At 33.1% G+C, this 21,361-nt stretch overlaps 1 protein-coding gene across 18 annotated transcripts in view; it reads left to right on the forward strand.

Annotated features, from left to right (window-relative positions):
• Positions 1 to 261: 261 nt before the first annotated feature.
• Positions 262 to 21,361, forward strand: part of LOC106790837 (protein groucho) — an 83,098-nt gene continuing 61,998 nt past the window's right edge. For 7 of the 18 annotated variants that reach the window (XM_014756025.1, XM_014756040.1, XM_014756042.1 and 4 more), the window contains exons 1-2: positions 684 to 779; positions 9,468 to 9,981. In XM_014756025.1, the coding sequence (XP_014611511.1) occupies positions 9,946 to 9,981 (36 nt within the window). In that variant the 5' untranslated portion in view covers positions 684 to 779; positions 9,468 to 9,945. Of the gene's footprint in view, positions 467 to 683; positions 809 to 9,454; positions 9,982 to 21,361 lie in introns of those variants that run through there. The other 11 variants (XM_014756027.1, XM_014756030.1, XM_014756033.1 and 8 more) reach the window with 11 other exon arrangements.

The raw sequence follows: 21,361 nt of genomic DNA on the forward strand, positions 1-21,361 counted from the left end.
TTAGTCGGTGGATGGCTGCATTGATGGTAGTGGTAGTGTCGGGGGGGGTTGGGAGGAGGAGGAGAAGAAGCGAGCACGCGAGAGAGCCATCGTTGTTTCTCTTTCTCTGTTTCCTTCTCTCTCACTCTCTCTCTCACTCTCTTTCTCTCTCTCTTTCTCTTTGACATTCTCATTCTCTTTCTCTTTCTCCCGGTTGTATATACGTCGACGACGAGAGCGAGCCGACCGTGAGCTCTCATTGGTGGTTCCTCTTGGTTGTATCTCTGTTCGTGTTAGTGCACGCCACCAAGCGGCAGCGACGGCGACGACGAACGGCGTTCACACGTTCCCCCCGTCATCCACTTGGCTACCCGGCTCGTAGTCAAGCGTCGGACGCCGTAAGGTACTCTTCGTTGTACCTGGTACATGTCAATTTATCTATTATAATTCGTTCGCTCGTTCGTCTGTGTGCGCGCGCGTTCCAATGGTGTGTTGTTATTTCTTACGTACATAATAAGTTTTTATTATTATTATTACACGACGACGAACGCGCCGGTTGCATACAAAACGCATACAAAACGCATACAACCTTGTTGTTTATCTATCTATCTTTTTTTCTTTCTTTCTCTCTCTCTCCCTCTCTCTCTTTCTGTCGCACTCTTTCGATTATTATTATTATTATTAGCGCGTTCGATAACACCGTGTGTGTTATATATATTTATTATATATTATTATTGTGGTGCACGCGCGAGGTAAATAAGAAGAGAAAAGGAATAAGTAGGAGTATCATCATTTCGAAGGTAGTGCAGCCTGCTCTTCGCATCGACAAGTGTGTTCCTCCTCGATTGTTTCCTTGTGTGCATATGTGTGAATGTGTGTGTGCATGGTGAGAAAGAAAGAGAGAGAGAGAGAGAAGGTGGAGAGAGAAAAAGAGAGGGAGAGAATGAGAGAGAATAAGAGACGGTATTCTCGATGAGTGTGTGTGTTTTCTTGTCTTATTTTGTTATTTTTATTTTTATTTTTATTTTATTTTATTTTATTTGATCATTTTTTACCGCATTGTGCCAAGGTGGATATAACGAAATTAATTCGAATATAATAAATCGTAGGATTTTCCTCGAAGAAATGAATAAGTTGGATGAGATACAATAAAATTGAAGAAACATACAAGGAAAATCGAAATTCCAATTGGTAATGTCTGTTTTTATTATTTTGTAATTTGTATGTTTTGACTTTTATTCAAAAATCATCATCTTCTGCTTCTTCTTTTTCTTCTTCGTGCATTCATCGTTGATTTACATCGATCGTTACTCAACCATTTACCTTCGAACCGGTTTTTTCTACCCTTTTTTATTTTTTTGTTCATTTTATTCATACACACATTTTGGCAAGCTAATTAGCGTTTTTTTTTTGTCGTTGAAAAGGAGGCTAACAATCGAAATGAAAAAGATCGAAGTGAAAAAAATCGATCGAGAATGGCGACGCATCGAACGATGAATATGATTATGGTCACGCGCGACAATGAGAAATGCATATACACCGCTAGTTGGAAACACGTAATTTCCCTCCTGTTATTCCTTGCGATTCTACACATCTATATCTATATTTCTATATGTATTTGTATTTGTATATATGTGTATATATATCGTCTCTGTTAATTACAAATATCGTAGATCCTATCGCATACGTATTAACGTCGAGTTTAATCTTGATGACTCGCTTTGTCATTTAACCTCGCAAATTCGTCGCAAATACTAAATGTAATCGTTCGGATAACTGCATACGTATTATTTACCTATTTATTACACATATATATATAATATATATTTATGGATTTTACATATAGTTTGTTTATCTATCTTGTATTAATAATATCAATCATTGATATACCATATACGTGTATACACAACACATTATATATACATGCATATGCAGTCATGTGTACAGAAATGTGTATACATGTTTAAATGATATTCGATTAAGGAAAAATTAACACATACTAAAAACTTAAAGAAAGAGAGAGAGAGAGAGAGAAAGAGTGAGATTAATTTTATCAGTCCGTTTGTCCATTTGTTCCATTCGTTATTTAGTTCGTTCTTTCGTTCGTCCCTCCTTTCGTGAGCTCCAATTTCAATCGTCTTTAACGTTTCGTCCAAGTCCCAGAGCGTGGGTTCCACTTAACATCGATGGTTTCTTAATTCGTTTAGTTCAGTAGGTTAGCTAGCGGGCTCTTCTCAATCGTTCGCAACAAGTGTATTTATATCGTGAAAATTTATTTCCTTTGGTTAAAGTAGTTACAAATTAACGTTAACGTTTTATTTTACGTACGACAATTTTATTTTCATATATATTAGTCATCGTCGAGCACGAATTAACATTATTTTTTTTTACCTCTACTTTTTTTTTTTTTTTTTTTTACTCTTTTTTCTGTTATAATCTTTTCTTTTTTTTTTTTTCTTTTTTTTTTATTATTTGTTTTCGTTACAACTAACCAACCATTATTATAGTCCGTAATCGCGGTAAAAGAAAAGAGAGAAAAAAAGAATATTCGATTATCTCGTGCGTGCAAAACGATAATGCACGTGCATTACCAAGTTATCGTTAACGCGTAAGTAAGTAAGTATATGTATGTATGTATGCATAGATATAGATAGATAGATAGATAGATAGATAGATACATATGTGCCAAATATTTTCACTCGGTTTAAATATCCCAACCGTTGTGTGTTAGAGAGTATCGTAACTCGTGCAACTTTCCAAGTAACAAAGTTACTTAGCAATTTTATTTTATCTCCCGCCTCCCTCGTTAGTTTGCTCCGCTACTTTGCCCCATTCTCTCTCTCTCTCTCTCTCTCTCTCTCTCTCTCTCTCTCTTTTTCTTCATTTTATTTCTATTTTTTCTTCTTTTTTTTTTCCTTCTCTTCTTTCTATATTATTTAATATTCTAGAAGAAATAAAAGAAGTTAAACTTTTACCTTATCCTCAATGAATTACTCTGTCAATTTAAATCAAAACAAAAAAAAGGATGAAGTAAAAATTACTTTTTATAACATTTTTCTTTCGAATAATTTTCGTATCATTTGTAAAACGATTATATATACAATATTATACGTTATTTTAATGAACGACTATATAAAAAAGAAAAAAAAAAGTAAATAAAATCGAACGGAGAAATCAAATGAACGAGGAGAGATAAATAATTGCATAAAGAGGACAGTTATCTTAGGGGGAAAAAAAAAAAGAAAAAAAAAAAAAAAATAAGAAATTATTTCTTAATGAATCGTTATATTTAGTTACACTCGAACAACAATTTCGTCCGGAAAAGGGATAATGTAACGAGCTGGCAAAGCTGCTTGGAATCTTTCCTCCTCGTCGGTTTATTAAGTAGTGCCGCCTGCCAGCACGTACAACCAGGACCAACAGCTGCGAGAGTAGTAGATTACTGGAAAGTGGTATGGAGGCGGTGTTAGTGCGAAAGAGAGAACGATATAGATAGATAGATAAATAGATAGGTAGATAGATAGATAGATAGATAGATAGATAGATAGATAGATAGATAGATAGAGAAAGAGATAGATAGATAAAACGCGCACGCCTTAAAGTAAGCGACTAAAAGCCTGAGAAAGAGAGAGAGAAGGAGAGAGAGAGAGAGAGAGAGAGAGAGAGAGAGAAAATATTCAGTGGGGACCGACGATGATCGTGAATTGGCATTCTAGTCTCGTTAAATCATTCCAGACTATAATAACTTTTTTCTAACTATTTTTTTTCTCTTTTTTTTTTTTTGGATTTAATTCATACAATTTTATTTTTATTTTTCTATTATTTTACTTATTATTATAATACTTGTTTTATTGATTTCACAGATAGATTAATGAATTTATTTATTTAATTATACATATACGTTTATAATATATTTAATTCAATTGATTTATTTATATTTATCACGTTACATTTATAATATATATTTATTTATCCTATCGATTCACACATTCTCATGTAGTTATTATATTTTCATTTGTTTTTGTTAATAGATTTAAATTTAACTTGCGCACGCGTAGAAAGTTGAAAAAAAATACACGTTCGAACGATAGATATAATAACTCGTTGCATATTCTCACGATGAAATAAATCCATTTTGTTATTGCTAAACTAATCGCGCTTATCGGTTCGTAAATCCGCGTTTCCTTCTTTCTCTTTACGTCCATCTATCCATCTATCTATCTATCTATATATCTATTCATCTATCTCTTTCTTTATACAGTTTTCTTTTTCCCCACGCTTTATTTCCTTTCTTCCCTTTCCCACTTCGTAAACTTCGAAACGGTCATGACAGTACGGTGCCTTGTTTTTGCACGCGAGGTCACCAAAGAATGGTTCTTATAAGTCGACTCTTTTCTACCTCGATCTTTATCGTTTATCTCGTATACCTCTTTCTCCACCACCTCCACCACCACCTCCTCCTCCTCCTCCTCCTCCTCCTCCTCCTCCTCTTCCGCCTCTTTTCCGCCTTTATAAACGACCCTATTGTTCCTCGATTATCGACAACGCGTAATACGATTATTAACGCTTTTACGATGGAAGATCGATAGATCGAAGAAGGCATCGATCTTTCTTCCCGTTCCTTTTATTTTATGTTTTTTTTTTCTTTTTTTTTTTGTTTTAATAACGTTTCACGGAATCAATTCTCGATAATTATAGTCTATGTAAATGTAAATTATTTATTGGAAAGAAACAAGAGAAAAAAAACAATACAATAAAACAACGTTAAACTGTGAAGATTTGTTTTTCAATCGAGATAGAATGATATATCGAATATCATAGATTTTTAACTAACACACATTGTATTTTTTAAAATCTTAATCCTTTATTAATAATGATTATTATTATTTTTTTTTTTTTTTGTAATTTCAAATATAAAGATATTATAACGCATTAATCGGAACGATTTTTCGTTTGTAGAATATAACATACGTTTGATCGAATGAAATATAAATTTTGTTTTCATTCAACGTAGATTATTTAATCTTTCGAACTATTTTTATATTCAAACATTTCTCTCTCTCTCTCTCTCTCTCTCACACACACACACACACACACACTCTTTGCGTGTTATAATTTGAGTGCTAATTGAAAAGTAAACATTTGTAGCTTTGCAATTACAATCTCGTGGATGGAATGCAACCAGGTTACAGATACGTTTAAACGGAAATAATTTGTATTTTTATGTATGTGTTGTTTTTTCTGTTAACTGTTTACCGTTTATCAAAGGATTAAAAAAAAAAAAACCAGAGAGAGAGAGAAGATAGAGAATAAAAATGGGGCGTTTACGTTCTCAAATATAATAACGTTTAAATATTCATCGAGAGGGAGAGAAAGAGAGAGAGAGAGAGAGAGAGAGAGAGAGAGAGGGTAGGGGGTTAAAAAAAATTGCTAGGATTATTTCGAAACGATTCATCGTTCTTCCACGTTGGTTACACGTCGGAATATTATTACGAGAAGTGATATTACGAAAATAAACGTTTGAATTAGAAGATTTATTAGCCATACCCGGTAGGTGTTAGGAAAAATATAAAAAAAAACAACGGGTTGGTGCGGTGAAATCGATTGTAAAACAACAATCAACAAACAATGTAACCAAATATTTGCGCTTTATTATTATTCCAGTAAATAAATGATTGTTATTTTTCGTTATTTCGAACGTGATTGAAATTGAAATTTGTATCTTACGAATGGTATTAAAAGAAGAATTTGGAAATTGTTACCACAGATATTTCGAATGATTATAATATTTAATAAATATTACTTATTTTTTCAAAATTAATACGTTAATTAAATTATTACACTTATTCATATTTCAGTAGAAATTGCATTCAAAACGTGCATTCAAAACGTGCATTCAAAACGTGCATTTAAATAAACATATAGTTTAGTATAATTAAATAGATAAATAGACAAATAATATAGAGACAAATAAATGGATGAATCGTATAAGCGCGTCTACACACACACACACACACATACATATATATAATACATAATATGTATGCACGCGATGGATGATTTATTGTTTATTCGACAGGTGTATATTCCACACGTATCTAGTCTACCTATCCATACTCGCACGATCGGAGATAATAGTCATGAAAAAAAAGAAAATTACAATAAAATAATAGGAAAAGAAAAACAAATAAAAAACAAAAAGGATTCTAAACGAATAGGCGTGAATATACGTAACTATCGGTCGTTATTAAATCAACCAACGTTTTATTCCTTAAATAGCCATGCACGTTTACGGTGTGGAGAATCCTTTAAAAAGCCCATGGCTCGTACTCGTATTCGTGAACGCGCGCGCATACCCCCTGTTCATACCAACCCCCCTTTTCCCTTTTCCCTTCCCCCTTCCCCGGATGCATACTCGTCGCGATAACGATCAAAAAGAAAAATAATAAAGAAGGAAGAAAGGAAAGAAAGAAGGAGGTGGGGGTTTAGGGGTTTGGGGGAGAAATTCGGGTGGTTGGGGGGGGGAAAGTTAGGATTGAAGAAATCACGAGGATCGCGTGGTTAAGGATCTCGAAAGCGATTATACGAGATTCGCGATAACTTTCTTCGTGACTTGTTCGTCCCCCTAGTATATTGTAGCCACACAGAGTATGGTGTTTGTCTGCTTGTGTCCCTGAGTTGGCCCTTCGCCATCATCGACCGACCGATCGATCCCCATCGATTTCTCTCGATCGGTATGAGGAAGAATATCATATTTCTTTATCCCTTTTATGGGTCTGTCTATCTGTCTGTCTAACTGGTTGGTTGGTTGGTTGGTTGACTGGTTGATTGTATATTTATTTATTTATGTATGCATTTATGTGTGTGTGTGTGTGTGTGTGTGTGTGTGTGTACGGGTTGTTTTGTTACTAGTTTTTATTTTATTTTATTCAATTAATGAACATTTATTGCGATCGAGATGATTTTTTTTTTTTTATACGCATAAAACACAAGTATCATTTTATAATTGTGGAATAGGAAATTTATTATACTTAAAAAGTTTTTATTAACGTTTAATTAATTTATAGAAAAATATTTTCGATATTTTTTTATGTATAATTTGATAATTATTTTAATACGTGTAATTTTGTAGGGAAAAAACAAAATGATAGATAATTGAATAGGTAATTACGATACATAGATGTCATTTAATTTAAAAGTATTTTTTTTTTTTTTTACTTTTTTAAATATACTGTAATATAGAATATAGCATATTATTATTCCGTTCCATTTTGAAATTCAATTTGAAATTGAAATAAAAAATTTAGTTATTTGTTTAATTGTTATAATTAAAAAAAAAACGATGCAATGAAGTATCCAACTGTTTGCGTAGGATACGAGTTACACGTACGACGACGTCACGGAGAATGAAATTAACATTTTAATGTATTCTGTTTCTTTTTTTTTTTTTTTTTTTCTTTCTTTCTTTCTTCTTTCTTTTTTATAAGATATCAAGAATGACGTATCGTTTTATTTCTTATACGTTCTCCTTAATCGCATAATTATATTTCTGTTTGTATGTTTGTTTGTTTCACGTATATGTTAATGTAAGTATTATTCGAGTTTATACTCGTTTAACAAATTAGGTTCCACTAACAAGATTAAAGATCAAAGATTAAAGATTCATTCGTTCGTTCGTCCGTTTTCGTACCGTTATTATATCCATAAAGGTAGTAGATAGAAAATATATGCTCGTTTAAAAAACACGTATCGATCTTATCTTGACGGTCATCGCAAGTTACTCGCGTTAAATGTTAGATAACGATTCTTCTCAGTTATTATATATATGATAAAGATTATTATTATTATTTATCTATTATTCTTTATATTTCAATAAGAAGGAATATAGATTAGAATTATAACACGTTCCTTATTCCCCATTTTTTACTTTACTTTCCTTTTCATTCGATTATTTTTCAATTGTAAAATACAAAAGTTGAATACACTTTTTTTTATTCCTAATTATGATATTTGTATTTATTTAAACGATTGCAAGACATACGTCAGAATTAAAACAATGCAATCGTAAGACGTGGAACGTATTCGTCCCATACGGTCTGAATGGAAAGTTTCCTATAATCGGGACATCACGAAACGTGTTAATTTGCATACACGTATATATACGTATTACAGTGAATTACATGAGTATTCATTTGTACTTGCTATTACTTTAATGTTAATTTGAAATAATTTATATTTCATTGTAATACAAAGTTTTTAAAAATTCTTTTACACGGAAATGTAGAAAAAAAAAACATAATATAATAAATAATATAGGAGAAAAATAAATTAAGTAAAATTATATACAAACTAAAAAAACATTTATACGATATTATTTTCCTTAGAACACTTATAGCGAATCGATATTGGGTAACAGGTTCGAGTTTACTTCGCGAGATATTTCCACCCCCTTGCAATCACCCTCTCGGAATACTATACTTTATTAATTTAGTATTCGCTTTTGACTATTTTTTTTTCTATCTTTCTTTTTTATTTTTATTTTTCACAATGTAGTAGTACTAGCCGCTATTACTTGTCGTTCGCGTTCAGCCCGAAATGCGTTATGAGACCGTAGAATGGAATGTTAACGGAGTTACATGACCCCATTTTCGAGTTACATGAAACATCGCTCCCGGTTACAAAGAGCTTGTAATGACGCGTCATGTATATGTAATGGCGCTCCGTTAAAAGCGCGAGAACGGATAACAATAATAGCTGCTGCTATGGGGGTATGGGTGGGTGGTATGGGTATATATGGGTATGGGTGAAAGTTCATTCTCTCACTCTTTCCTTCTTTTTCTTTTTCTTCTTTCCCCCCCCCTACCCCTTCTCTCTATATCTTTGTCTCTTTTACTCTCGCGTCTATTGCAAACTTTTTATCTCAGTTTTTTTTTCTTCCTTTTTCTCCACACCGCAAATTTGACCATAATTTCTCCCGACTTCGTGATTTCGTTTAAGAGAAAGATAGAGAGAGAGAGAGAGAGTGAGAGAATTTTAATTTAACATTTCAATATTTAATCGACAAATCATTTCTTTTCTTTATCTTTTTTCTTTTTTTTTTTTTTTTTGTCTGATACTCTGAACAAATATCTTCGAGATTTTTATTTGATTATTTTCGTTCATTTCTATCGTAAGAAATAAGATTTGAAAAGATTCTAATCGTATTATATCAATCATGTGTTTTAGAAATCCTACGTATATTATACTTATTAACGCGACCATAAGTTTTCTTTGCTTTCTAAACGTTCGAACGATATATGAATATTTATTGTTGTTTATGCACACCTTGGCAAATGCGATTTATAAATATAATTATTTATAATTATTTATAAATTATATATAATATTATATATAATTATTTAATATTAAATAAGCTGAGAAAAAGAAAATAATATCTTGTTTTGTTTTTTTTTTTTTTTTAATAAATTCTCTAAAGATATTTTTAATAGTTGAATATATAGGTGATCGTACGAAAACTTGTGATTACGATGGATTAAAAATTCAGAGAGAGAGGGAGAGAGAGAGAGAGAGAAAAATTTACAACTTCGACAACAACAACAACAACACTGTGATTTATTTATATATAAGAATAAAGAAGAAGACAGTGCAACGCAAGTTTAAAAGTTTCGCGGAGGACTAAAAACAACAAGAAAAAATAATAATAAAAAAGAATATTATCAAAAACAACGCGAGTGTGTTTCAAGTGAGATATTTTATTTTTTATCGCGAGTTAATAATATATAATAATATATCAAAAAAAGGAAGAAAAAAAAATAGAAATAAAGGAAAAACTAATGGAATTCATCGTGGGTCGTCAAGATGATGCTAAAAATATTCGAACTGGATAATGGAGCCCATGAAGTGACCATAGAAGAAGGACACTCCGTAAACGTGTGACTCGTGAAAAACTAGTCAAAAACAATTAAGATGTACCCCGCGCCGGCGAGACACCCAGCCGCTCCCGTAAGTTTTTTTTATTTATTTTTATTACTATTATCTATATTTCTGGTCAATCATTTTTTTACTTTAACACTAAACCTATCGACACTTCGTATAATGCATTTTTTTACCGTATCTTTACTAATTACATTACACGATTGTTTGATCTCACGTGATAGGTTTAATGTTAAACCATTCAGAGAAATTTATTTTTAATATAATTTACAATAAAATATTCAACAAGTGGAGTAATTTTAATTGTTTGTCAATCGTTTTAATAATAGTCCATTTATAAATATTTTCATTTATTCTTTTTATCTTATTGTTAGTAACATAGATAATAGTTGTTGCATTTCATTTGCATTAAAGTAAACATTGATATAAATCAGAATGAATATTAATATTTTTTTATGATCAGTACTAATAAAAAATGTTTACTCAACCACCTGTGATCAAAGAAACATCATCATTTATTTATTTATTCATCAACGTTTAATTTTACTGTTTCTTTATTTTATATTATATCTCTTTTTCTTCTTCTTCTTTTTCTTCTTTACCACTTTCTTCATCATTTTTACAAACCGACAGATATATTTAAAAATGTTATAAATTTCGCTACACAAATGTTTACTTACATACATTTACTTACTTATACAAGTATACGTACGCATATACATATATGTATATACATATAAATTACTCTCTCGCTTTACACTTCTAATGGGAACGTTTTTAATTAGTCGACGCATTAAAAAAGTTTATCTTGTGGGGAAAAAAAAAAAAGAAAATAACTCCGCGTTTCGAACGTACCTAGATTACAAATACACACACATATATATATATATACGTATTTAACAACCCCAACGTATGCAAATACTTCAAAATGTATTTACTCGTAGAATCTTGTAGAAAAAGATATTTAAAAAAGAACACACACACACACACACACGCGCGTAAAATATCTTAGATTAAATTTAATAAAGAAACGGAAATCAAATCGAACGCTACTCGCAAACTAATTTCGCATTTTCTTATTGATGAAGCGAGTTATTTTATTTCTTTCAGGAACAAAAAAAAAAAAAAGAAAAAACAGATTAAAACAACAAAATCATTTTGTTTTCTTCTTTAATTAATAATTCACTAGTGTATTATATAAATTTGATATCTGTTTCTTTATATTATAGTCATTTCACGCGTCGAATATTCTCAAAAGTTCTTTAGATCGTAACGAGATCAGCATGTTTGTGTGTGAGTTTTGCTGACACACACATGATCTAGTTAGAAATTGTAGAGATTATTTATAGAGGCATAAGTCAACGTACAACAATTGTCATTCGTAGAAGTGACCATTGACGATACGCATTAACGTATGTTTGTCTCTCTCTCTCTCTCTCAGGCATACATACACATATATATACATACATTTTATCGCTCTTTCTTTCTCTCTCTCTCTCTCTCTCTCTCTCTCTCTCTCTTTCATACACTTTATCGTTCTCTCTTTCTCACACACGCTCAAATAAACTTTATTGTGTTTTCTCTCTCTCTCTCTCTCACACACTCTCACACTCACTCTCATTCGTACTTGCGTTAAACGTGGGTGTTCTCATCGGCTAATTGTTCTCTTCTCGGCACTCTACGCATTAAACCGGTATACATACGTTAAAAGTTAACAAAGATAGAAAGAAAAAGAGAGAAATAGAAAGAGAGAGAGAGAGAGAGAGAGAAAGAGAGACTGATTAAACTTTTTATATAGCGTCGATTAAATTTATTTATTTAATAAATCGCGTCTTCAAACGATATATTAGTATTATAGATTGTTCGATAAAAGTCTTCTTCTTTTCTCATTTTTTTTTTTTTCGATTATAAATAAAAGAAAAACTTTTTCTATCGTATCCCCCGAATAGAAGAAAGATTTTCGAGATTTTGAGATTTTTATTCTTGTTGTTGTTGTTAATATTTTTAAAAGATTAAAAAAACAAATAAATAGGGGATTTGAAATTAATCTCTCGAATGATAAATTGTTCGAGCGAATTTTGCTTGGGTCGATTCGTTCTTCTTCTTATTCTTATTCTTCTTCTTATTCTTATTCTTTTTATTTTTCTTTGCTTGGCAAGCCAACAAATGATAGGTTTCTCTCCACCATCCTATTCTCTCTCTCTTTCTTTTTCTTTCTTTTTCTTTCCTTCTTTCTTTCTCTCTCTCTCTCTCTCTCTCTCTCTCTCTCTCTCTCTCTCCAAACGCTTAACTCGTTCTTTTGTAATAAAAGCGGAGTTAAGCTTTGCACGATAATCTCGTTTGAAGATTGTTGTATTTCGTCGGGGATAATACGGGTTTTTTGATTCGATGAATGGAAAAACTTTGGTGGAGGGAAAAGGGGAAATATTTTAAACGCCTCATCGTCTTGTCTCACAATACAACAACAACAACAACAACAAAGAAAAAATCAACAAAAAGATTTTTACGACAGAGATCAACAACACTTGCATTACTTTGACGTTACTTGTTATATTTTATTTATTGATTTGCTTTTCTTTTCTTTTTTTTTTTTTTGTTTTTTTCTCGGTCCCCCAATCTGTTGTTTGCTCTCATTTTCTACAGGTTGGTTGGACGAAACGAAAAGAAAAAATAAAAAAAGAAGGGGGGAAAAATAAATAAATAAATATAATAAAAAGAAAAAAATACAATGGGGTAACGTTGTTCGAGAAAATTGGATTTATTGGTGGTTAAGTGATGAGAGAAAGAATGACGACGATATAAACGTATGTGTGTGTGTGTGTGTGTGTATCGTTGTTTCATGATTTATCAATAACCATTGAGATTAATCATTTTAATTGCACGCACGCAATCGTTCATATCTATTTAGGATTACTTCTACGATATGTAAACCCATAATAATCATAGTTACTATAATGTATAAATGCATAATCATTTATTTTCTGCACATTAGATTTTTCCTTATTATGAACGTTCAATTATATATCCTTAAGAATTTAGATAACACACAATTATTCATATTTATTCAAACCTTTTTTCACCTATTTATATAAGATTTTTATCTATCATTCAATCCAGATCTATCCAATTATTAAATATATATTATTTTTACATTCGTGTGTGTATAAAAGTATTGCAATCCAATCGTATGCGTTATTACTTTCAAAATACGTGTTATATAATATATCCACAATATGTAGCATTACATAGATTACATTTTTTCCCTCTATCTTCTTATCGTTCTATCTTTCTCTTTTTCTCTTTTATCTCTCACACTGTTTTCTCTCTCTCTCTCTCTCTCTCTCTCTCTCTCTCTCTCTCTCTTTTTCTCTTTCATTTTTGTTTTGTAACAAAAATGGATTTGAAATTATAAAACGTTCGAGCAATAAAACTAATTAGTTATCGAATTGTCGGATATATTCCGAGAAAATCTCTGTAAACGTTACCCTGCTAAAATCGACACTGAAACCACGCGATCGATAGAAATGAGTGAGAATGAGAGAGAAAGAGATCATTTATATACTAACACTATATTTTACTCGTTTTCATTACGTCTACATCCCTATCAATGCATATGCATTTGTATGCATGCACGTATATACATATTTGCAGAAAAATAACGCGATAATAATTGACGTTACTTTTCTTTATAAAACATTCAAACAAACTGTTGTGTGTGTAAAAAGTATATAATATTACTTACTATTAGTAATATAAACACACCAGTTGAACATTCTCGTAGAAATTATCTTAGAATTTTGTTCAATCTATTACACAGACGACGATTATAATATTCACTTGGTCAGTTATTGTTGCATAAAATTCGTAACCTATTTAAAAACTTTTATATTTTTTCTTTTTCTTTTTTATTATTAAATCTCTGTCTCTCTCTCTCTCTCTCTCGATTATCCCCTACTTTTTCTTTTCTTTTCTTTTCTTTCCCTCAGTTTGTAGATCTTTCCTTTTCTCTTTAAAACTCTCGAAGTTCGATGCAAACGTTCTCGTTAATTCCCCTTACATCTCTACACCCCTTTTTCACCCCCCGTTCTCTCCCCTGTTCGATGATAGGAAGAGGAAAGTTAACTTGAAAACGATCTGCTGCTGCTGCTGTTACTGGCCGATGATGAAAAGCGCATATCCGGGTGATTAATCGTGGAGGATTAATTAATCGCGAAATGAGTGGTGGAAATAAGGGACGTGATTTCGTCTGATTAATCCGTCGTCGTCCAAGGGAAAAGAATAAAGGTTTTATGCGGTGTAAGAGGAGGTCGTTTGGTGAAATCCGTAATCAGACGAATGGTGGTGAAATGGTCCTTTTCATGCTCGGATTACGAACTATGTCGATAAACGTATTATTTCCTTCCTCCTTTTCTCTCTTTTTAGTTTATTTTATTTTATTTTTTTTTTCTCGATCTCGTACGACAAATTTTTGACCCTCTTGCTTGCGTTCATTTAACTCTCCATCCCCTTTTTTTTGTTTTTTAAATGGGTCATATCATTTTTCATCATTTACGAACGATTTATCGTTGGGTATGTAACAACGTTTGACTGTTGATTATAAATGATATATGTACTTATATTATCTTTAGTATTATAATATACGCGCAATTATTATTACATCGCAAAAATAATAGAAAATATTTCTCATGGATTTAATTTTCTTTTCTTATATTCTATTCTGATTGTGTGGTGCGAAAAGATTGCGTATACGTTACAACTTGTCGACGATATGTGTTGTATGGTGGTTCGTTTAAGCGTTAACTGATGAATGATTCCTACACAGCAGAGAAACAGATAGAGATCAATCGGATTTCGTAAGAAAAAGGATAATTATAAGGAGCTTCTTGCATTAGTTGCTGCAGTAGTTGCAGTAGTATGGAAGACCAAATGCGTTTCGAACTAACGTTTGGTTGGTGGGTTAAAGCGTGTGCTTGCTGGCTTTTGAAGAAACAACCATACTCGAAGCAGAGCACAAGCATTTGAAAGCTTTGATCAAGTAATTGTACGATAAGCTCGACTTTGGCCAGTTCTCTCTAAGAGAGAGAGAGAGAGAGAGAGAGAGAGAGAGAGAGAGAGAGAGAGAGAGAGAGTGAGTTTGTGTGTATGTGTGTGAAGCCAATGGTGAATCCATTGAACACACGAGGTTTAGGATAGGAGTTGCATTGAACTTAGCGCGATGTTCCTAATTTAGGTTATTCGTGTTAGGCCAAGCGTCATCAAGCATTCACCGAGTTACTTAGCGAATTGCTAAGACCTCCCTTCTTCTTCTCCTTAGTTATCTCGATCCTTCTCGCTAAATGTCTTTATCAAAGTTTAACGTTATTTTATATATATGTATAACAAGTTGATATCCCCAGTCGATAAGAGAGAGAGAGAATCATTTTTCTTATTTTAAAATATCATTTTATATATTAAAGAGTATTTTATGCGATAGATGCAACGTACAATATAACTTTTGTTTACACGAATTTTCGTTAACTCGTATATTATTATATATATTTAAAGATAGAATTATATATCATATATAAATATAGTGTGTGTGTGTGTGTGTGTGATACATCGAAGAGTGTATTTCCGATAGAATAAAGAAAATAGTACTCAGGTTCTGCAAGCCCCCGTAATTGGTGGGTTTTAGCGGCATAATTCTTGGCCGAAGGGCATATCACGGGCCTATATAGCCCTTAAGCCGCAGTCCACAAGTTCCATTGGGGTGGTGGTCACACGGGCTTCCACGTTTCTATCCTATATCTATCCATATTGCTCTTTCTCTCTTCCTCTTTATCTATCCATCTATCTATCTATCTATCTATCTTTCTCATAGTAGTAGGAGTTTCCTCCGACTTCCACATTGTATACACATACACATAGATATACAAACACACACACCAACCAACCAACCATCCTCGTCGTTCTCCTCCTCGTTATGTACACGGGGGTGCGGGCCGAGCTTTACTCGACTGTTGGGATCCGTTAGGCTCCGGAGTTTGAGGGTAAGAACGGTATGACAAGCATTTGATGAGGGGACCAACGCCGCCCACTGAAATCCTCGATAGGGGTTCTCATCCTCTCGTTCGAAAAATCTTATTTCTTATTTTATTATTATTATTATTATTATTATTATTATTATTATTCGGGATCGATTAAACAAATCTTTTATTCGTATTATTATATTATACTTACTTCTTAGAGAGAATACTTTACTAAGCGCATTTTATTTATATTAATTATATTTTTTTTTTTATTATAAATTATTAATTGTATCATTTTCGATATATTATATATTTGATATAACAATAAATAAATTCTTTCTTTTTTTTTTTTGTACTCGATTGAAAGTTGTAGCAATTCATTTATTTTTATTGTTTCAATTTAGAATAGATAAATCATTCGTATTCGTTTAAAATAAAATGAGATCGAGTTAAACGTGATTTTTTTTCTTAACATTTGTTGGAATACGAATCGAGAGTGATTCTTAGAAAGGGGAAGGGGGGTGCGGGGGGTCAAAGGGTGGGATAGGAGGGTGGCTACTTTGACCTCTCGCAGCAGTGATCCGAAACTTTACTTGGAAAGTTAGAATAGTAGCTAGAGCAAAGGTGTGTACACACACACATATATATATGTAGGAAAGTGTAGACAATAAGAAGGGGTAGAAAGAGAGAAAGAGAAAGAGAGAAAGAGACAGAGAGAAAAGTATCGAAGGTTTGTTGGATGGTAGCGAACTCGTAAAGTAGAGGGCGTTGGAAGGATAAAAGGGGGATAGAAAGAGGGATAGAAAGAGGAAGAAGATGAAGAAGGGAAGCGAAGGGGGTGGAAGGGGGTGGAAGGGGAAGGGTCTCTTCGGACAAGATTGATCGTCACTGGTTCGACTATGTCGTGGGATCGTCGTAACACACTTGCCACACCAACGGGGGGAGTTACCCGAGTGTCCTTGTCAGTGATTCTCAGATGGGGTTAAAGGATGGACGATATTGTAGCAAATAGTAATAGCATCGAATAAACCCCTTCCTTTCCCTCTTCTACACCCCCTGTTCACCAACATTATTTCTCCGTAAGTTCGTTTTTACTTGAGAATCACTGGGGGAGGAAAAGCTAGCTAGCTAGCTAGCTAGCTAGCTTTCTTGTCCAACACTTACATTTACATTTACATTTTCAACGAAGAGGATCGACCCTACTCTTTCTCTCTCTTTCTTTCTCTTTCTTTCTTTCTCTCTTCGCATACTTTTCTCTCGTTAAGGGACCGCCAACTGTGGGCGGAGGAAGAAAAGTTTCCTTCTGAAATACGTATACGCATTTATCTCCTTTTCTTTTACTTTTTCTTTTTCTTTTTCTTTCTCTAATAAACCTATCCATCTTTTTCTTCCTTTCTTTCTTCCTTTCTTTCTTTATTTCTCTTTTTTATTTTTTTTTTTCTTATTCTTATATTTTACTTTTCTATACCGGATGAGAAATGACCGCCTCTGCTGTTAGCAGAAATCGTTCAATCGAGGAATCAAGCAAGCGGGGGAGAATCGATCGTAAGAATGTGTTTCTCGAATTCCAAACGGTGATATTCCATAAAAGTTATTATGGGAGGTGAAAGGAGGGTTAAAACGCGTTCCATATCAAAGAACTTAACAAATTTTCTACGATAAATGCCGATAATCAAATAGATAGTTGAAAATATAAGCGGAAGTTATAGGAGAAGACAATTGTTGAACGTTCCTTGATCGAAATTAACATTTCGGACGTATACTCTATGTGAATCTTGACATTATTCAATTTCGATCTTTCGTGATAAAACATATATATTTATTTTTAATAATTAAACACCGATCGTAATTAGGCGTATTTCCATCTTTCCCATATGTTACTTACTCTACCACCCATCACTTTATACTCTCAGAGTACTTCTTACATATATTTTTTCTTCGTCATTTGAACTCAAGGCAAGCCTTGAGAATGAAACAGCTGATGAGTCCTCGTCGTTCGCGGTCTTCTTTATTTTTTTCTTTTCTTTCTTTCCCCCTATCATCTGACGTACCAACGATACATATATCGAATCGTTCCATCACGATTGTCCATTCACGAAAGAAAGATACAACAACAACAACAAAAAGGGGAAAAGAAAAAAAGGTTCGATAGGTGTTCGATAAGAGAAAACTCGAGAACTATTAATGTCAGGGGAAAAAGATAAAAAATGAATGAATAAACGAACTCCTCTACGTTCATTCGTTCATGGTAGATATCAGAATTAACCCTTTGAGTGCTATGGACGCATATATGTCTTTGGTAAAAGTTGATAAGCGTGTTTATCAATGTGGATGTAAAATAATGTAATATTTTTCTTGTATATCTTGTCAGATGAAAAAATAATATTGTGAGAAACATAAAAATTATAATTATTAAATATAATTTATTAATATTAGAATCTGGTCACATTAATAATAAATTATTCCATTCGTAGGAAACACTTCAGTTAAAAGTATTCATCATTCAAAGGGTTAAAGAAGAAAAAATGGAAAAAAAAGGTGATAAGAGAAAGAGATAATGATAGGGTTGGATTTTTAGGGTGGTCGAAGGGTAGTGAGGGAAGGGGTAGAGGTAGGGGTTTGGGGGAGGAAGGAATAAATGGGAAATGTATTATAGGAAAAAGATGAAAAAAGGTTCCTGCTGCTGTTGCAGTTGCAGTTGTTGCAGTTGCAGTTGCAGTTGCAGTTTTCTCGCGAAAGAGTAAAGGAAAAGGAATGGCGTTTTTTTGTTGTTGGTGACTGTTTGCGTGACGAAGATGTTTAACACGCTGGTATCGTCGTCGTAGTCGTAGTCGTAGTCAACTACGATGACGACGAAGAGGAGGACGCGGTCGATCGAAGGCCATTCTCTCTTGCAGGGTCTAAAGCCCTGCCCGTTACAACGAGCTTTTCAACGACCTCGCCAGATGGCTACTCTCCAGCGAACTTTGAACTCTTCTTCTTCTTCATCTTCTTCATCTTCATCATCTTCGTCTTCTTCTTCTTCTTCTTCTAGTTTGAATCCTTCTTTTATTTCTACGTGTACATATAGAATTTTGTGTGTCGGTTGTTGTTGTTACTGATAGAGTAATTAATCCCTCGGCTACCGTAGGCCGCCAATAAGCGCTCAGAAATGTTGTTATTCGGAATCAGGTATGATAAATGATTGTTCTATTAAATTTTTAATATGAAGAAATTAATTCGGTTCAGAGTATACACTAACAATTAAATAATATTATTTGAATGTATTGAATTATTAATATCGTTAGTATAAATTGGAATTAAAACAAAAGAAAAAAATATATTTCTTTTCGATACATTTAATTATATTGGATAGATAACAACGTGCGTGCGTGACACCTGTCGCGAATATACTTCATCGTTTTTTTTTTTTTTTTATTGAAACACACATACACATATATTAAAACACTCGATAATCTTCGACAATATTCTCAACGATCGAATCTTATCTCCATTCGTTTTAAGATTACGTTAATGAAAGATGATCGGCCGGTATCTTTGTTATTTCTACAAGAGTATTTAATTGAAACGTTTTTGTTATTTCTGTTTGACACCGTTAACCGTCATAAATATTTTACACGTATATCATGTGTACTTATATTTAAAAGAAAAGAATAATAATAACGATATTTAAAAATGAAATACCCACCTAATCGAATCTTACGAGATAAGGAATATACATACGTATTCTTATTCGAAATTATCCAAATTTAAATGACTATAATTTAATCAACAATAAAAAAACTTCTATCGACAATCTCTATTCGTATGCAATCCTTTCAACTATTTTCTTAACCAAAAATAAAAAAGAACATTTATTCACTTTCGCAATATAATATTCATCATTTTCATTGATAATTAAATTCCGTTTGAAAAATATAATAGAAATAAAATGAGATCAAACGAAAATAAATCCCCATAATGTCATTTATACAATCGAAGTCAAACCTCTTCCCTTTAAAAAAAAAAAAAATAAAAACCACGAAACACCGTCGAGCCTACACAAGAGAATAAAAGATCAAGTTGAAAGGGTTAATTAACATCATCATCATCATCATCAACTAGAGGCTGTTATGATAATAAGATTATTATTTTCAATCTCGGAAAATTGCTTTTCAGAATTGTAATCGATAGAACACTTGCTAAACAAGGAATAAAGCTTTCTCGGGAAATCGAGGTATATACACCCATACCTATACCCATACCGGTACCCATACACACAAACAGAAAGAGAAAGAGAAAGAGAGAAAGAGAGAAAGAGAGAAAGAGAGAGAGAGAGAGAGTAAGAGAACGTCGACGGCCATTGTGTTCTCTGTGAGGAGACCGCGTGTCCTCTCGAACGTTCGAATACAAATACAAAGAGACACGCAACACACACACAAATATATATAACACAACCGTGAACATACACATTCCTACATATTATCCTGGCATAGTAGAACGCGACGCAAGGAGGAGGAGGAGGAGACGAGGAGTCGCATACCCAACTCATTGTCAGTGTTGGTAGTAATGTAATAGTAGTAGTAGTAGTAGTAGAAGGAAGATATGTGTGTATACGAAAGGAAGGACGTGTATCTCTAAAACGATGAGGTATTCCTACCTCTCTACCCATGGATCACGTCCCTTCGTGTCTGCGGGAAGTAAGGTTACGTCCTCCTCCTCCTCCTCATCCTCCTTCTCATCCTCCACCTTTTCCTCCTCTTCTTCATCCTCATCCTCTTCCACCTTCTCTCGAAGCAGCAACAGCAGCATTGTGCACGCTGCCTGCCATGGAACGTCTAACCTATAATAATCATACCGATGTACAACACACGGGACTGACTCTCTCTTTCTCTCTCTCTCTCTCTCTCTCTCTCTCTCTCTCTGTATCTTCTTCTTCTTCTTATTCTTTTTCTTCTTATGATGTATGTGTATGTGTGCATACGAATGCTCGTAAGCATTCAGTCAGTCACACACCTAGTTGAATATATACGAGTATACTATCTCCGAGTATTACGTTAGTAAGTATGATGTGTGTATGTATGTATGTATGTGTTTCTATATATATATGTTTGTGTAGGGTGGTGTATATGGGTAGGTTAGTTCGCCAGTGGGTAACATCGTCGTTGATCCGCCATTGCGACACAAATGCAAGCTTACTCCTCGCAAGAGAGAAAGAGAGAGAAAGAGAGAGAGGGTGAGAGAACAAGAGGGAGATTGTGTTTCTCGTATCTGTAGCAGGAGGATAGTAACTTGCAACCATGCAAGCAAGCAAGAGGGGGGTTTCTTCGTAGCTGGCATTTTCGCGTTAATGCAAAATTACGCGAGTTCGAGGAGGAAAACATAGTCTCCTTTGTCTTTTTCTTCTTTTCCTTTTTTTTTTTTTCTTTTCTCGTATTCTCCTATGATTTTATATCCGTTCA

Source organism: Polistes canadensis, unplaced genomic scaffold (assembly GCF_001313835.1).
Source record: "Polistes canadensis isolate GaletaPanama2010 unplaced genomic scaffold, ASM131383v1 scaffold_265, whole genome shotgun sequence".
Classification (NCBI taxonomy): Eukaryota; Metazoa; Arthropoda; class Insecta; order Hymenoptera; family Vespidae; genus Polistes; species Polistes canadensis.